Consider the following 19,437-nt stretch of genomic DNA (forward strand, 5'->3'; position numbering starts at 1 on the left):
ATAAGCCGCGTTTCCACCAAGCAGTCCAGGTCGGTTCGTCCCGGTACGGTGCGCTTTTAGCGGTGTTTCCACTGACTCATCCCGGGACGGATCCCTAAAAACCGAGACGAGCCGTCCCACTTTTTTGGGACCCTTTCGTATGGGTGCCAGACTGAACCGATCTGCTCTCGGGAGGTGGAGCAACACACAGCAGACGGTTGATTGGTCAAAAGAATCGTCACTCACCCCGACAGCGGCTGCATTTCTCCTGGTGGCTCACAGACTTCTCTGAAATAAAGCTTGATTGCACTTTGTAACAGAGAGTTACATAAAAATCACAGAGAGGACGAAATGCGGCATGTCTTCCATCCGTGCTCTTTGTTTACTGTGTCGCGTTTTCTTCTTTGTTGGATTTAATAGCGGGGTTAGCTGCTACGGCGTCGTGCTATTGTTTACCAGCTGCGGCTTCCGGCATGCGGCTTACACGCCGCCCACCACGAGAGGGCACAGTTTGCTGTGGAAACGCAAACGGGATCAGACTTTACTGTCCCAAACCGTCCCAAACCGTACTGAACCAACCCGTACTGCTTGGTGGAAACGCAGCTATAGAGAGTCCCAAATCAAATTTTGCTTAAAGCCCCAATGGAGGCTTGGGCCAGCTCAACACCAATCACCTAATAAGTTTTAATTGTGAAGCCCCAAATCACATCAAACTCTGTCTCCAGACGCTGTCCAAAAACATAGACAGATGTAGCTAATGTTTTATTATTGACAGAGACCTGACATCAAGCAAAGAGGAGGGACCTCTCCTCTATTCAGTAAGTCACAGTGAGGGCCAGGAAGTCAGCAATGAGAGAGCACTGACAGCAAATCAGCCCAAAGTTCAGCACTTTGTGTCAGTAAGACAGACAAGGATGGTGGTTTTCTGTCTGATACAGTGCAGAAAAAAACAGATTTAAAAACTCAGAGCTGAGTCATGGGGAGAAAACTTGACGGTCAGTTGTGTCTGATCTGATTTGTTATTTTCTGCAGAGATGTTTTACTGTCAGGGATTGTTCGATGTGTGTGTGTGGTGTGTGTGTGTGTGTGTGTGTGTGTGTGTGTGTGTGTGTGTGTGTGTGTGTGTGTGTGTGTGTGTGTGTGTGTGTGTGTGTGTGTGTGTGTGTGTTCAGGCACAGTGATGTGTTTACTGCTGCACTTAGGTAAACAGGACGAGCCACAGTGTTCCTGTTTAAAGAGGGGGTATTGTGCTCTTTTTTTTTTAACTCAGTATTCTGTCCTTCTGGTGCCCCTTGACATAGCTTCACGTGATTTTTAACTTCAATAAAAAAAAGAAAAGAAAAAAGTCAATTTTTTGTCAAGCCCTTCATTCAGCCTCTGGATTTGTTCAAGCCGCTGTCTCTTTAACAAAAACACCCCTTACTTCTGATTGGCCAGCCCTCTGGAGGCCTGTTGGAGCAGAATTGTGGGCTGACCTTGATGTTTGACGCCCTCCAATGAATCAGTAAAGAGTTCCTAATGCAGTTTCATTACTATTTCACAGATTTTTATAAAGATCTCGCCCTGTAAAGAAATAAAAATAAAAAAACATCACAAAGGATCATCAGAGGTTTGAAAACCTGCACACGTTCTTTTTGTTTTTGTCTCTATTTTCAGTTACAGACAGGTTTGAAATGCTTATTTAACTTTCAGGGTTAGCTTACAGCAACATGTGCCCCAGCTCTTTAACTTAAAGTGGTATAAACTCACGCCTGTGGACACCTTAGTGGCGTCCAGTCTTTATTTCAAAAAAGACCAAGACTTTCCAAAGTTTCTTTTATTTTGACATAAATCATGAAAAAGCTGTTAAATAATGTCTGTTACAGTTTCTGAGGAGTCCAAGGTTTCATCACCATGGTTACTCAGTCCATCAGAGGGGGAGGATTATGTTGATTTATATATATCTATATATTTTGAGACAAACAAACCTCAGATAAAAAGACGATAATGAAGCTTTGGTTTTTCTTTCCTGACAGGGGGAATTCCAGGTTATGAAACATTATCTCTGTGCTTCAGACTGCTGTCAGAGTCCTTTCAGCTCCTTTCTTTAGCAGCATCCACACCCTGCTCTGTTTAAGTCCACAGAAATACTCCAGCAGCAGACAGCTGTCCTCCTGGTCAGGTCTCTGCTGGTTCAGTCAGGTCCGACCTGCAGAGTCCAGCGTGTGGGCTCTCAGGCTGACATGGGCTCGTAGGTGTGGAAGTGGATTCCTTTGGAGCAGGTGATCTTCATGACGGCCCCGTTCAGAGAGGAGTCCCTGATCAGCCTCATCATGCCCTCTGCTATCAGCGACGGCCTGCAGATACACACGGGGAGGAAACAGAGGATTAGACACGCACAATTACACACACACACACATGAGGACAGAGACTTCAGTGATTAGTGATGTATTTCCTGTGCAGACTCCCGTCCCAAAAATAAAGTGACCCTGCCATTTTAGCCTTGTTCACAGAGTCTGAGCTTGTGTGTGTGTGTGTGTGTGTGTGTGTGTGTGTGTGTGTGTGTGTGTGTGTGTGTGTGTGTGTGTGTGTGTGTGTGTGAACAGGAAGTCTTCAGGCCTAAACACACACTCAGTGGTCCCCTCCTGCAGCTGTAAAGCTGTAGTTCATAACGCAGACCTCTGCAGAGTTAAAGAATCAAAGGAACAGTTGGAGGGCTTTGGCACCAGTTTCAAACCGCTGTCCCTTGAGACCTGGGACAATCATGTTTCTGATTTGGTTTTTGTTTTCTAGAGACTCCAAACAAACAGCTAACATGTTTACTGAAAGGAGAGAAGATGTAAAACCTCCTCTATCCATCTGCACTGTGTCTGTGTCTGAGTGCTTCACTGACCATAACCACAGCACCGTCAGTACGAGGGCACCGCGGGCACCGTGCTCTGTGGGCCAGAAAAGTTACTTGTATTAAGACATTACTCTAGTTTTAAGCAAATTTTCAGGCAAATCTTTTTTTGTTCCATTGGCAGATTTTTTTTCAACTCGTCATCAATTCGGACTTCAGTTTTGTCTTTAAATAACTTGAAACATGACATTTTTCTGGGCTAAGTTTAATTTGGTTTATATCAAGTGTAAAAAGACCATTTTTTGTTTGAAATAAGACAAAAACACTTGATAGGATTTCAGTATTTTGCAATGAGGTTTGTCCCTCTAGTGCCCCTGTGGTAGCTTTACATGATTTAGAGCTAAAACAAACAAACAAATGCCTTCTGCTTGTTCTCTCCTTGGTGTTTCAAGTTTTTTTTTTTTTGCACATTTTTTTTTACTTTTAATAAATTTGCAGAAACTCAAAATTTTCTTTTCTCACATAGTCATTATGTGGTGTTGTGCACAGAATTCTCAGTAAAAAAAAAATCAATTTATTCAATATTTAAAATGAGGCAAAATGTGTAAAATGTGGTGAAATGCTGTGAATAGCAGCACAGAGGTCCTGCATTTCAGCCTCTATCTGAAACACAGTGTGTTAGCTGCTGTCTAAGACTTTACACTCCACCTGCAACCTCTCCTCTGATTGGCCAGCCCTCTGGAGGTATGCAGGGGCGAGGCTTTTGGCAGACCTTGGTGTTTAAGGCCCACCCCCTTCAACATAGAGAGATCTCACGAAGATATCATGCTGCTCTCAAAATCAAGGAGCCCAAGACATGACATGGGAAAAAAAAATGTTCCCATGAAATACTAATTTTTTCTCACCAAGCAAGTATAACACCTTGTTATACTTTTATACTTCACAGAATATCTTCTCTTGGACAGATGTGAAACTGTCACTGTATCAGCTAATAATGGCGTGATCTCACACTGGTCACTGACAAAACAACAGTTTGATACTGTATGAAAATGATGTGATTATGATTATTTTTAGAGGCATCATTTAACTGGCTTGAGTGGGCCAGTGGAGCGCACAGTCAGCTGACCCAGAGCCTTTCAGTTGGACTTTGAGCCTGGTGAGTGGGCCTGTTATAATGTGGAGCCCTGATCTCAGAGGGAAGCAAAAAGCACAAAAAAATGAAGGCTCGTGCTGCGATTTCTGTAGACATTATTTGCTGTAAGAAAAGTAAAAAGAGACAAAACACATCTGGATGAAGTTGTGGTTAGTGAACAACGTGACAAAGTGAGCTGTCTGTGCAGTTGTTGTGTGTTGTTGTCTCTGATTGGCTGTTGTCATCCTCAGTGAGAATGGATGGCGTGATCATCCTAACTACTATCAAACATGTTTGAAGATGATCAGGGCTGCTCAGACAAGTCTGTGCGACCATCCGGGAGCTTAAAATCGTTGCGATTGTCAGGAGAGCTGAATCAGGGTTAAATCAGACCAGGGATCCTGTAGTGTGAGCCAGGCTCAAGGACATCACGTAGGCTACTGAAGTCGGTGGAGAAGGTGTGCCACCTGTCCAGGAATGATAACAATATTTTAATTTGTATTTCGTGGGGATGAATTAGTACTTTGAGGGAATGAAGTAGTATTTTGAGGAACAAATTAGTATTTCGTGCTCACAAATTATTATTTTTTTTTAATCATGTCATGTCTGGGGCTCCGTACAAAATAGAGCATCCTAAGCGGTTAACAGACAGGTTCAGGGATTTCCACAGCAACTTTGCACACGCTCAGTCTGAGTATCCAGCATTGACATTGAATACTTATAAAAAAATAATGGGACAGCATGAACCCCCTCTCTTTAAAAAGATAGGACTTGTGTCATACTCACGTTGCCCTTAAAGGAAAAAAGTGTTAAAATCATTTCAGAAAATATCACAGAGAAATGTACTTCACTCTGCCACACAGCAGGGCCTGACTGTGATTTCGTGTTACTCCTTCTTAAGGAAATAAATCAAATGATGTCATGCCTTAAAGCTGGCCGTAACTGTCACATCCCATAGTTTAAACCTTAGATAAAGAAAAAAATCTGAAAAGCATCCTCTGTCACACGTTTGTTGGTGAACTCACTGTAGGACTCCAAACTTGCTCATGCTGCGTTTGAAGTCGTCCTTGAACTTGACGAACTTTCCCATGTTGTCCTCATGTTCCACCGAGTGCAGCAGAGGAGTGTCCACGAAGGCCGGACACAGGGCGTTGATCCTGACGCCATAGCCCTCCTGAGAGGACGCGTCCTGTGGGAACATGAATGAAAACAACATAACGCCCCCTGCAGGAGATCCTCTAACATCTCTAAAGTTGGACACCCTCTGTGTGTTTGTCTTACCGCCATGGCTCTGGTGAAGCCGATGACTCCATGTTTGGTTGCTGTGTAGACGGGCTGGTGAGGAGAGTGCAGGAAGGCTGAGTGTGAAGACACAGAGAGAGCAGACAGGAAATGACACGTTACCTCCAAAACAAGACGACTGATACTGAGGGGCACAGGGATGGATTAAACATGACTGAAGCACAATGCATGCCTAACACCTTCTTGTTTTCTCCATCTCTCCACTTCTGAACCATAACCTCCTCTCACACCGATCTTTGCCTCCTCTGAGAAACTCTGCTCATGAACAAATCATTTCAGCGTCTGTGCTGACTTGACCTCCTGTCATCCTCCTCTCCCTCTGTCTCTTCTCTCTGTTCTCTTTCTCTTTCACAGTCCAATCAGCTGTTTCCAATCATCATTATGAGTGCAGCTCAAACTCACTGCAGGCTGCTGAAACATGTGATAGATGATGAAACAGCCAAGTTGGCCTCAAAGACAAGTTTTCCGGCTTTTGGGATCAGTTCTGGGTATCTTTAACAAACAGGTTTCTTCAGGGCAGAGACATAAAAATGGAGCAAAGGTTGTTGTTGAATTTCAACACCTGCTTTGGCAGCACGTGGAACTGAGACATGACTACAAAATGAACAGAAACAGCGTTACATCCTGAGAAGGGCTGAGTTAAACTGGGATGTATGACAGAACGTGATACATCATCCATAGCTTCCTCATCACTACCAGAGCTCCTCACTCTGTCTCTGCAGGTCATCTTACGCCTTAAAATCTTCACAGCAGATACAGTAACATTTCCTTTAAGTGTTGCTGAGGCAGAAGAAAGGTGAGGACAGCTGTGATATCACTGGGAGCTCTAACTTTTGAGCCATGATTAAAACCATCTCTGAGTCCAGGCAGAGCAAGCAGCAAACTTTAAAATGACCCTGCCTCGTGCTCCTAAGACTGCTGCTTCCCTCTGACCAGAGATGATCATTTCCAAACCACTTGTAGCCAAGATGGCGACCCCTCAGGGTGAGAAGTGTCCACTGCTCCACTCTAAATGTTTTGATCATTTTGAGAATGATCTGAGAAATCAGAACGCATACAGTCAGCACTCAAATAGAAAGTGTAACTGCTGAAACACACCAGATGCGTCTCCAGTGTGTCTCTGCTCTGTCACAGCACCAGATCAAATAGGTTTCCATTCAAGTCAATGTGTCAGTTCACACTGGATCTGCTCTGTTGCTGTCTGGAAGGTCACAGCTAATACACAGCTCTCCAATTTTTGCTGGATGTGGAGCTGTGACCCATAAATTCAGTGTGGGGTAGATCGGGTGGGACAGGAAGTTGTGACTGGAAACTACCTAAAAACACCCACTGACTTTCAAAATCAGTTCATATTTATCGCGACTACGATGACAAACAGACATAATGAGCAGAGCCAGACCAGGAGTCAACAGGTTTGAGGTTTTACAGCCCAACATGAATGAAGAGAGACTGATCAATGGAGCGGGAAGAGCAGGAACTCCTCAGTCTGTGACTCCAGCTGTCTGTCAGTCATACAGCTTGATGTGGACTGAAAACTCAGCTGATGTGAGTTGCAGACACAGTCAAGAAGGAACGAAAAGGAGTCAGACTGCAGACATATCTGGTGACTTTAAAGCGTTAAAGCAGTACTACCAGCAAGGGGTTAACCCCATCATTGCAATATGCAGAATCAAAAAGTATATCTGTGTTTGACAAAGTGCTTAATGAGAGTCTGCAGAAGGAAGCCTGAATACTGAAGGTCCCATATTGTGCAAAAATCACTTTAGTAAGCCTTGTAGTGAAAATTATCGGTCTTTGGCTTTCCTCCCAGCCCACAAAATGTGATATTTAATGACAAAATCTGTACTTAGTAGTGCTTGTGAATACAAAATCCTGACCTAAAACGAGCTGTTTGGAATTTCCGGGGTTTGCCGATGTCAGCTAGTCCCTTTTTTGACCAATCAGGAGCAAGTCTGACCTGATTGGTCCACCGTCTTCTTCCCATCTCAGAAGAAGACAAGACTCAGTGTCTAGAGTTCACTTATGAGGGAAATGTGCCAGCTACACTCAGTAAAACTGTGCATGTGTGTGCTAGTCACTTCACCTATGACTGCTTTTCCAACTTTGGACAGTCCAACAGAGGGCTAGCGAAAAAACTGGTCCTGAATCCAGGCGCGTTAGCAACTATCCACCAACAAACCTGGGCCCCTGGAAATGTGAGTATTTTAAATGCTGTGTGCTGTGGAGCAGATGGAAGAGCTTTTCCTCAGTGTCCCCCCCTGTCTCTGTGTTAGCTTCAGGATGCTAACTTTAGCTGCGGTTAGCCTGTAGTTTTTGCCTGTAATGTTACAGTAAACGTGCTTCTCTGTTTTCTAAACATTGTGCACTCGGAGCTCGTGGCGCCGCTCTGAGTGACGCTGAAGAGCGGGGCGGTATCAGCTGTGGCTCATTTACATATGAAGGCCACGCCCACTAAAACAGAGCGTTCTGAACAGAGGGGCTATGAGAGCCTGGAAACAATGCTGCTGTGCTTGATTTATTGGCTTTTTGGACCAAAACATGTCACTACCATTTCATGAAGACATCAATGATCCATATTAAACTGCAGAAAAGGAGCAGGATATGGGACCTTTAAATATCCAAACACTTGCTGCTCTGACCTCCACTGCTCACTGATGTTATCAAAAAAATGACAAACAAAACTTCATCAACTTCATTTTGCCTGACATAACACACAGAAGATCATTTAAAACACACACACACACACACACACACACACACACACACACACACACACACACACACACACACACACACACACACACACACATACACACACACACAGGTTTCTTCTACAACAAAACAATATGCTTGGCTGTGTCTGAACAAGTCTCTGTTTGTTATGGGAATAGCGGGAACACACACACACACACACACACACACACACACACACACACACACACACACACACACACACACACACACACACACACACACACACACACACATACATACACACACACAGATGTTATGTTTTGATAACCGTGCCTCATGTTACTGGAGGCTGAACTGTTCTAGATCTACTGGATAATGTATCTGACCACAAGAAGCCAGAACATCCTCTGGAATCTAAAAACAAACACACACACACACACACACACACACACACACACACACACACACATGAAAACACACATCAGTAAATGTATGCTGAGAGTTTTCTATCATGGAGAAACTCTTTCATTGACTCTCCTCTTCCTGCTCCTTTGTGTGTTTGCTGTCAGTCTGCACAAAGTTCAGATCAGGAGCGCGTCCTGGCTGATCACTGTGTAGTAAAAGTGCTGTAAATAGATTCAGCCAGCGATAAGAGGGTGAGACCTGGAGCTCAGCTCTACCTGAGGCGTCGTTTCTTTGCTGACAGGTCGTTAATCTACTGTGAGAGTTCAGAGATGGGTGTCTGGCAGAGAGCAGGAAGTGAAAGCAGCGGTGCAGCAGGTCAGGGTGGTAATGTGTCGACTGGAGCAGAGTGTGTGCCGCTCAGGATTTAGTTTGAGTTCAGACTAAGATGAAAAGCCTTTCCAGTGCGTTGCAGATACTGACACTCTTTACAGACACAATGCAAAAGATTGCAGTCTGTCACTGTTCAGGCCTGTAGGGGGCGCTGAGCTAAGCTTTTGGGCTGGAGAGAGACTGGGAACTGGTCTGTGTGGATTTATTTCTTGAACAGATGCTTTCTCTGCTACATTCAGACTCCAAATAAGAAAAGAAAAGAAGGTTTAAAAGTCTCAAAGTCTGAAGAAATGTTCAAACAAATCATATTTATGTAAGTAGAATGGAGTGGCAAGAATTTCCTCTCTTCACTCCTGAAAAGTGTCTAAAGTCCCACCATGCTGCTCCACCCATAACCACTCAGCGCTCAACCACACTCGCTCCACACTCACACAAAAAAATCATGTTTTGACTCTGATTCTTGGGGTTGTGACATTATTTTCCCTGACTCTCTGTCTGCTTCCACATACACAGGACAATGTGAACATATAATCCCAGCCAACTGACGTATGCTAAAATATTCTTCTTAGGAGACCCCCCAAATATCTGTAGTTGAGGCTTTTAAAGGGGTCTCTTCTGTCTATTAAGGGTCCCTCTCAGATCTTCCTTGATATGGGACACGCTTCAGACCTAGGATTGGTCACAAACTGGAGCAGGGCAGCTTTGGGCTTAGAGCTTTTTAAAGCTCCGTGTGGTAAAACTCATCTCTTTACATTTTATTAAGTATAGAAAATAAGTCTCACAACTGAAGGGTTTTGATGTACCAGGTACAACATTTACAAAAGCTCCATATGCAGAATGTTATGTGTTTGTTTTTAGACCCACAGGGTTTTGTTTGAGTTACCTGCCATGGAGGACACGTTGATGATTGAGCCACCCTCCTTGCCGTATTCTTTGCTCATGTGTTCCAGAGCCAGGTAGGTCCCTTTGATCACAGAGGTCTGCAGAGACAGAGAGAGACCACAGGGTGACTAACAGCAATGAGGGGGGATGGTTTGGTGGATGGATGGATGGATGGATGGATGGATGGATGGATGGATGGATGGATGGATGGATGAATATATAGATGGATGGATAGAAGGATGGATGGGTGGATGATGGATGGATGGATGGGTGGATGAATGGATGGATGGATGAATGGGTGTCTATATATATATATATATATATATATATATATATATATATATATACATACCGTAAAATACCAAATAAACGCTGGGTTCCAATTAAACGCCGGGTTCCAAATAACTCTTGAAAACTGATTTTTGTAAAATAAACATAAACAGACTGCATCTTATTAGTAGTGGTGCAACGTATCGTGATTGACCTGTGATCCCTTGGGATCGACGTAATCGGTTTGGCACACACATGACCCTACAGCAGTGTTTTTTGTGCAGCAGAAGCCCAGAGCGCTCGCACCAAACACCCCCTCCCTGCTCCTCTGCTCGTCTGCCATCTGCTCATCTGCCCCGTCTGAGTCTGCACTCAGATGGGGCCATATTTTACTTGACCCAAAACACAAATAAACTGACTCCCACCGAAAAAATCTGATATCGGTCTGCATTCACGCCTTATTTAGAGAATTTTCAGTGCGTTACTTTCAAACAAAAACACCACTAAATAAGGCTCTAGTTCTCATCGTGTCGTAAAACGGCACTACCTCTGCTGCAGAGCCACAGCTGGGTATGAGGCACTCGCCGCTTAGTGTATCAGTCCGTGCGCAGCGTGCCAGATATAAACAAACGCAGGTAGTCTGCCAGGACAAATTATGCAATAACAACGTAAAGATGAGGAGGCTTTGAAGAGTCAGAGAAGAAGACGTTACCACTTCCGTTGAATGTTATTTTCTGGGAAAGAAATAAACGCCTCTTCCAAATAAACGCCTGGTCTGCTCAGTGATTGAAACAAATAAATGCCCCGGCTACTATTTGGTATTTTACTATATATATATATATATATATATATATATATATATATATATATATATATATATATATATATATATATATATATATATATATATATATATATAAACAAAAAAAAAAAAAAAAAAAAAAACGAAGACTGTGCTGTAAAGCACTTGTTGATTGGTTCACTTGGTGTTGATGTTGTGTTCAAACCTCCACACAGTCACGTAGGTGACCATCTCCTATGCTCCATGGGTCCTAAACCAGTCACTTAAAGCCTGTTTATTATCTTTGTTACCCACAGTTTAGGTCTGTGTGTAGCCCTGTTACAATGGAAAACCCCTGCACACAGCCTGATGTGAACTTTCTCCAAAATAATATTAGTCCACTGGGACGCCTCTTATTTCCTACAACATACCAGAGTAATGGGACTGCACTGACCATTTATTCCATGCTTCTTTGTTTCTTGGTAATGACTTCTTAATGATCAATGTCTACATATGTCAGTTCCAGTCTGACAGAAACCTCTGAGCCAACAAAGTTCCCTGTGGACCAGCAGAAAATGCAGCAGAGCCTGAACCAAGCTGCTTGTCAACCGTCAACATCAAATGGCCTGCGAGTGTTCAGGTGGAGTGTTAAGGCTGTGCTATGATTTCAGTGCTAACAGGACGCACAGAAATCATACGCACCAGATGCAAGCAAGAGAACGCAACAGGCTTTTATGCCTTTCAACACCCTGCGTTGGTGTCCATGCCCAAACTGCAGGGGGCAGTGCATCACAAACGTCTACCATAGTACTAAACAAGAGCCCAAGAAGTTTGCCTTTGTCTACAACATGACATACCTGTCCCGAAGATTTTTCCAGGTTTTTTTAACTGATTCCTCTTCTCTGCCAAGAGTAGCTGCAGTTTCATGCCATCTATTATTCACCACTCAGTTATCCCAATGCTCTCTGTGGGAAGAGCCATACAGATGTCTGTATATCTGCACTTTGACCAATAGGAGATCCCATTCTTCCTCCATCTTGTCCACGCTTCTCCATCTGGCAGGTTAGAAATTTTCTAGAGTGCCCAGCATGGAAATTTCCCTTATGAAAGGGACCGCGTGAGGGGGTGTAGGTGCGAAAATGACATCACTTGTCCACAAGAAGCTGTGCGGACCCAGCAGACGCATCAAGCATGAATCAGTCTTAAGACACATCAGGTATGTGTGGAGCTCATGGTGGTGTCAGCCCTGAAGTATAAACCAGGCTGTGTGAGAGGGGTGTTAGGGCTGGTTCTAGTTTCCAAAGTGACCTCTCCACCGTCAGGCAGAGTAGGCAGAGTGGGGCTTAAATGGTTAAGAGAAAGGACAAAGAAGCTGCTCCGTATCAGTGTTATCTGCAGTGAAAGAGGACAATCTGTGTCAGGAATCACTGAGAACCAGCAGGAGCAGGGAAAGGAGATGAAACCTAAGACAGAGCCCTGAGGGATTCCAGCTGATAGGACGTTTTGATGAGGAGGAATTTCTCTTTTGAAATGGATAAAACAAACTGGCCCAGATAAGATCACTTTCAGAGCGAGCCATGAAAAACTGTCACTGCCACTGCTCTTGTCCTGGAGCAGCAGAGGAACGGGGGAAACAAGAGTCACCACAGCGGCGAGGTCACAGGGGCACATTAGGAGGACGGACGTGTTCTAACTGCAGGAGACTGCCTGCTGGGTTCCTTCTCAGCAGGAATGCAGCAGTGATGGCCCAAGGCTTGATGTGGTGTCATGGCGGCTGAGGGGGAGGTTGGCTGATGTAAGCAGGGAGTCTGAACAGCTTCGGGACGTGGGAGGAGGGTCTGCACGCTGAGAAGCACGAGCTGGGGTCTTTTAGGGACAACGAGGCCTCTAATGTGTCAGCAGAGGTGTTGATGGTTATCTCTTCATCCAGCTGTTCACACGAGGAGGCATGCTAACAGAAAAGACTCTGAGGGTCATTAACCCTTTGGTTTCTGGATGTGTCAGCACTGACACATTTGCTCAGGTGCACTTTGAATGAGCGTTAATCCCAAATGGTTTGCAAAATCAGAAAAATAAAAACAAACTGTTTCTAAAAGCTGAGATTCTGCTCTTTCAGCCAATTGAGTCATATCATTACGACACTTCCACTCACACATTCAAAGAAGCTTTTGAATATGAGTCTGTCCCAACCAAAAGAAGATTCTCCTAGGTTATAAAACCTCCACTGAGGATTCTTCATGGTTCCAGCTTATACCATGTTCACTTACAAAAGAAATACAATTTAATCACTTATTTGTCAAAGTTGTTTTTATCGTTAAAATTGTAAGTTTTTCACAAGAAACGGCTAAGTGGACAATTTAATATCCCTCGTTGCCCCATGCAGGGCTTGACATGAACTCGTTTGCTAACCAGCTGCTGTGGCAGCCACTCAGTATTTTCACCACAAATTTGTTGTAGGATAATTATGTTTAATGTGATTAAAGCTTACTGTGACATGCTAAAGTTTTAAATCTAAGTGACCCCTGTTTACACTCAAATCAAGACTAAATAAATGTTTAAAGCTTCAGGTCATTAATGGGTATTCAGCTCTGAAACAGTTGTGTGTAGGGCTGTTCTCCTTTTATATGAAATATGCAGTCTATGAAGGCAAAGTACTGACAGGAGTAGTTTATTATTGCATATAATGAAAGTGGTGAAAGGGTATGGGATGTTGATTTAAAAGATTAAAAAAACAGGCAGAAACACTGTCTGTTTTAAAATTTATCAACAACAGCCATTTTTTAGTAATGAAGTAAGTTCCATATGTTTTGTACTATAAGTTGCGTCACTAAAAAAAAAATCATTCAGAGTAAGAACAACATATACAAGTCACGCTGGACTATGAGTCACATTTATTTAAAATGATTTGGTTCATTTTAAGTATTTAAAGAGAGAGCTATTTACATAAAGCTTTGATATGTAACTAATTTGTATATTAGGAGGTTTAAATATTTTCCTACCAGCATCTCATATCAATGACCATAGTTAAGTTTCAGTTTCTCTTCTCTATGTGCGCCCCTTTCCAAGTGTATCTGTCTGCAGCTGGTAAGACGGAGGCGTGTCGTGTAGTGACGTAATGACTACACGACATGCCCACTAGATAAGACGGAAATCACGGAAAACCACGCGAGACACTGTTAAAAGTTTATAAAAAGGAAGAAGACGAAAAATAAGAAGGAGCCATGGTAAGATTATCATCATTATTATGTAAAGAATTGAAATAACGTAATCCTGTGTGTACTGCAACATTTAATAACTTTAATCTTCTTTTTGGACATTAGTTTAAAATGATGGAAAAAACCCTGGTACAGCACTGTCTGAGGAGGCAGAATTCAAACTAAAAAATTTCCAGCTGAAAATGGAAAGAGCCCTCTCTTCTGAGGCCTTTTTCAGCCGTTCATGATATAAAATAAAGATTGGGAAGCTTTGAAACCTGTTGAATTTTTATTATTTGCATAGCAACATTCAATACATTTCACAGAGCCATCGCACTAGTAAATGGGAACAAATGTTACAAGCTTCACTAAAAGCATTGAGGGTCGCATCCATCCGTCCAGATATTGCCTGGATACATGCACTCTCTTCCAGCTTCCTCCCACGGTTCCACACAATAATGAACTCATAATCTCACAATAATCAACACATTACAGTTATAAATAGGCTACGTAATATCACAAAGACACATTATAGAGCCTATCAAGATGATAGTTCTGTGACGGGCCAGGAACAGCTCAAGCTCCATATTATGAATTTATTCTCATAATTATCTTATCTAGAGATAACGATTTTACACACAAACACACACAGACACACACACACAGACACACACACACATTTATATATATATATATATATATATATATATATATATATATATATATATATATATATATATATATATATATATATATATATATGTATTTTAGCTTATTAAATTTTTTCCCAAGTTGTATCTTTAACTCTTATTATTATTTTGTGGCAGAGTCAAAGAATATTAACATTTAAATACTTTTAAATCAATTTATTATAAGGCAACAAGCAAAACGGAATTTAGTGTAGAAACAGAGCAGAACGTTCAAACTTTAAATGCTACCCTGGCTCATATCTCTTTAAGAACAGTATAGTGGTCGTGTCACTTAGTGACGTCACTACGTGACACGACCACTACAATATACCACCAGGGTTTTTTCCATCATTTTAAATTCACTGTCCAAAAAGAAGATTAAGTTATTAAATGTTGCAGTACACACAGAATACGTCATTTTAATTTTTTACATAATATTAATGATAATCTTACCATGGCTCCTTCTTATTTTTCGTCTTCCTTTTTATAAACTTTTAACAGTGTCTCGCATGGTTTTCCGTGATTTCCGTCTTATCTAGTGGGCGTGTCGTGTAGTCATTACGTCACTACACGACATGCCCACTACACGACACGCCCACTACACGACACGCCTCCGTCTTGCAAGCCGCAGACAGACCCTTCTCCCCCTTTCTGCCCCCCCTGTTGCCCCTCCGAACTTTTATTTCTCTAAATCATGTTATCAGGTGCTGAACGCCTGGAGTTGTCAGGCTGTCCAAGCCGGAGATGGAGTCTGAGTGCAGTGACGTCAGCAAAATGTTTCACAAATGGACCAATGAGAAAAAACTGAGTGCAGGCAGTGCTCGTCGGAGTTGTAGTGTCGTAGTCACATATTGCAAGATGTTGTTTCAGAAAACTATGATTAAATAATCCAGCCAACCAAAAGGCTAGTAGGAGTGTTAGTGTTATCTGCCGCAGCTGAAATTCACCCACATTCGGCGTGTTGGTGGGTGTTCATGTCAATCTCTGGGTGCATGTATTCATTGTGCTACTTCAGAATATTGTACAAAGTCTTCTAGGCTGTGCAGATGCTAGGGGAACTAGTAATGCCATCAGAGTCCTCTTATTTTTATTTATTTATTTATTTTAATAACATGAGATACAAAGACTCATAAACGTTACTGTCCATATGTTTTGTACTGTTTAGATTTGAAGTTAATCCTGTAAAATTTGTTGCTGATGTTTGATTGCAGTGTTCCTTCCTTCACTAAACTTCTAAAACCAAAAAGGGATTATTTTTTTTGTGTTTTTCCTTAATTTTGAATAGTTTTACTCTCATATAACCTGCAGTACATTGTGAATAACTTATATGTAGAAAGCTCTATGCGTTCCAGTCAAAAGGGCCAAAAAACTTACTCACAGAAAACTTTCTGTCCTACGTAAAGTCTAATAAGAAAAAAGGTCCAGACGGCATGTTGAGGGTTAAAGATACCACCTGACGCTCACTGTGATATGATACTCAGCAGCCTTCACAAAAATGAATAATGAGGCCACTTATTGTTGTCTGGGTTCACTTTCAGTGCATATTATTTAACAGGAGTTCCTGGAAAATTCTTGTTTTAGAAAACAGCAACAGCAACAAAAATCCTCTATGACTCATTTTAATTTTTGCTTTTCAAAGTCGTTTTTTTTGTTCCTTTTCATCGACTGAGTCTGCCTCAAAGTTTCCTCCTATGCATGTTTGGTTCTGGTGTGAGAGCCGATCTGGATCTTTTGTCATAAGTTTTTAGTCTGGTCACTCAGGTGTCAGCAGGCTTTAGTGTAAAGAGGAAAAAAAGTCTGTATGGAGAGCAGAAGCAGGATGAACACAGGCTCCCACAGCAGTAATCTGAGGAGGATTTATTCCTCTCTGTAAACAGATCTCTGCATGACGAACAGCTAACAGTCTGTTCTATCAAACATCTACTCTGAGACACTGATCTGCTGATGCCCAGTCACTGAAGACCATCAGCGTTCAGATTTCCTGATTTCCTGAAGGCATCAGGAATGATGGATCCACCTGTGTTCATCAAACAAACCTCTGAAGGTTGTTTTCTTCTCCTCTGGAGGGCAGACCTAACAAAGCTTGGTGTTAATCACAAGAAACTCAGTTTGTGTTTTACCTTCGTACCTCTGAAAAAGCTCCGACTGAAGCCTCAGTGGAACTGTTTACAGTGAAACTGAGACCCAAAACAAACAGATGAACAGGTGTTGAGCAGGGGGAGGGAAAACTCCAGCAGCGGTATCTGGTACCTGGTATCTGGCATGCCACTTATGGCAGAGTGGAATAAACCAGTTCCCTAATGGAATATTCCAGCTTTTCAAACTGGCATACCACTTCCTTTCATAGTATGATGGTATCATTGTATGTAAAATAAGTTTAACTACATTTGATCGAAAGACCTTTAACGTAGTACCACATGGCTTCATTGTGGGCCCACTGTACTAATCAACAACAACAACAGATCATCACCTGCATTTCATCAGTAACACTGATCTCCTTGTTTCACCGCTTTGTACACAATGTAATTTGGCGCATGTAATTATTGTGCTATTTCTGAATATCGTACAAAGTCTTCTAAGACGTGAGGATGCTAAGGGGTTCTGGTGCTGCTGTCAGGGACCTCCTGTTTTTTTGTTTTCAAAAAAGACAAAGACTCATATAGTACATGTTTTAAATTGTTCAAATTTTAAGTTTTTTTTTTAATTGCTATTCATCTTTTTTTTTTTTCATTTGTTGCCAATGTTTGATTGTTGTGTTTTTTTTCGTTAAACCTTCAAGCTCAAATTCCATTTTTGTGTTTTCTATATTTTAAACTGTTTTACTCTCATATAACATCCCACAACATACATATTCATGTCTATCTATATTTTTGTTTGATGTTTTTATGTGTTAAAGGGGACATATCATGCTTGTTTCTCCTTTTCACTATACCAGACTAGGATGCCTGTAAAGCATTTCTGCCCTCAGTCCAAGTCATTTAGTTCCTTCATTGCCCCACAATAGCGTTCTCAATATCCTCATTTTAGGCCATTATGAAGATCTTGTTGAAATGCTCAGTTTCCAGAATGACCTCCAGTAACCTCGCAACGTCACAGCCCTTTGTGCTCTGATTGGTCGGTTCTATCAGAGGGGCGGAGGGGGTAGAGCCAGGGGGCGGTTTTTGCAGCATGGCAGTATTTACAAAATCGCCATATTGAATGGAGCAGACCGAGCGAGTTTGCTGTTTGCCAAAACTTCACCGTAAGGCACTGATAGCACTAATAAAATGGCAGAGTGTAGGATACGTCCTTTTGTATTGGACCCTGAGTCAGACCCGGACGGTTCTGCAGCTCAGGAGGAAGAAAATCCACCTGGACACAGATCATCTCAGGACGCTTCAGTGTGGTGAGTCAAACCGGTACTGTAACATGTATAGTTTATACGTGGAAATATAGGCAGACTTCACCAATAAACTATTTCTATAACAGGGCTCCATCCTGCTCCTTCACTTTTCTCTGCCTGTTTTATCCATCATGCTGAAAGTGTAGTCTAAAGACCGCCTCTACCGTCAGTTCCTCACTATGTTAGCACTCAGTCAAGTTAGCCAGAGCTAGTAGGGAGCTTTATATATACTCATCTCTTGGTGGGTGTATCCCTCGGTGGCGGTTGTGTGACTAACTGACATCACAGAGGAGGAGCTGCTTTATCAGATTACTCCAATAAAAAGAAAGGATCCTCGTGTCGTCACAAGGTCAAAATCTCAAAGCCAAATATCAATGACCTATTTTCAGAGGCATCAAATCTCGTTCTAGGATATCAGAAAAAATACAATATCTCATTTTTTGAAAATTCAGGGGGTGAAAGGTCTTGTTTTCAAATTTATTACATTATATGTAAGTATTAAATCAGGGATCAGCATGATATGTCCTCTTTAAATGCTTTTAATGTTTTTATAAGTTTTATTATTTTGTAGTTTTTTTCAGTTTTATTGTTTCTGCCTTTTATTGTATTTTTTATAAATAAAACTGACTTTGTCATTGATATTGACATTGAATTGTGACTAAGTCCCACATGTTGAACATTTTAAGTATTCCAAAAAAAAGGCCCAAAACACTTACTCATGGATATTCAAAGGGTTCATCCCCATCAGTTTCCAAGATTCCCCATTGAAGGTTTCCATCGCTGAAAATTTCTGGAATTTTTCAACCCCACAACAAGTGCAGTGAAATCTCAGCTCTGTAGTGTTTGTAAATTATCCTAGTTTGTTTGATGTTTGATGCGCGAACGTGTAGATATGTGTTTTCTTTGAATGAGCAGATGGTTCAGCGAAGTTATCGGCTGAGGAAGCATGTCTGATCCTTTAGATGGACGTATAGAAGGAGGGTCAATGAGACTCACTTCAAACAAGAAGAAACAGTCTTTCCTCTCAGAGGTGTTAGACTCCATCAAAGAACGGAGGATGTTCTCGTGTTGTACAGAAAGAAGTCCGTGACCCCAGTTATGGGATCAGTAGTTTGTAGTTTCTGAAAGACTGACACATTATCTGTTTGTGTGTGTTTTAACTCACCAGATTGACTTGTATGGTCTTCTCCCAGTTCTTCTCATTGTTGATGCCAGCGTTGTTGATAACAATATCCAGACGACCAAACGTGTCCACTGTTGCCTGGAATGCATCTGTTCAAAGGAAACACAGAGTTGTCATCTGAGCGTGTCTGTAAACCTCTTCCTCTGATCGGTACTGATCCAGGTCTTTCCTGATCTGATGCTTTCATACAGACTGTCTGACCGCGCACACAACGAGGTTCACAGGTGTACAGGTCTCATTAACAGTGGACTCTAATGCTCACAGGGCTTCATTTCTGCTGGGCCCCAAGACTGAAGCATGTGCAGTTCCATCATTGGTGATAAAAAAACTGAT

At 42.1% G+C, this 19,437-nt stretch overlaps 1 protein-coding gene across 1 annotated transcript in view; it reads right to left on the minus strand.

The window, feature by feature from the left end:
- Positions 1-1,377: 1,377 nt before the first annotated feature.
- hpgd (15-hydroxyprostaglandin dehydrogenase) overlaps positions 1,378-19,437 on the minus strand; it is a 29,746-nt gene continuing 11,686 nt past the window's right edge. The window contains exons 3-7 of the mRNA XM_074697092.1: positions 19,087-19,193; positions 9,607-9,703; positions 5,214-5,290; positions 4,958-5,121; positions 1,378-2,315 (exon numbers count right to left, since the gene is read on the minus strand). Coding sequence (XP_074553193.1) covers positions 2,192-2,315; positions 4,958-5,121; positions 5,214-5,290; positions 9,607-9,703; positions 19,087-19,193 — 569 coding nt within the window. The 3' untranslated portion in view covers positions 1,378-2,191. The remainder of the gene's footprint in view (positions 2,316-4,957; positions 5,122-5,213; positions 5,291-9,606; positions 9,704-19,086; positions 19,194-19,437) is intronic.

This window comes from Halichoeres trimaculatus, unplaced genomic scaffold, assembly GCF_033239565.1.
Source record: "Halichoeres trimaculatus isolate MK-OKI-2021-1 unplaced genomic scaffold, fHalTri1.1 fHalTri1_scaffold_2, whole genome shotgun sequence".
Classification (NCBI taxonomy): Eukaryota; Metazoa; Chordata; class Actinopteri; order Labriformes; family Labridae; genus Halichoeres; species Halichoeres trimaculatus.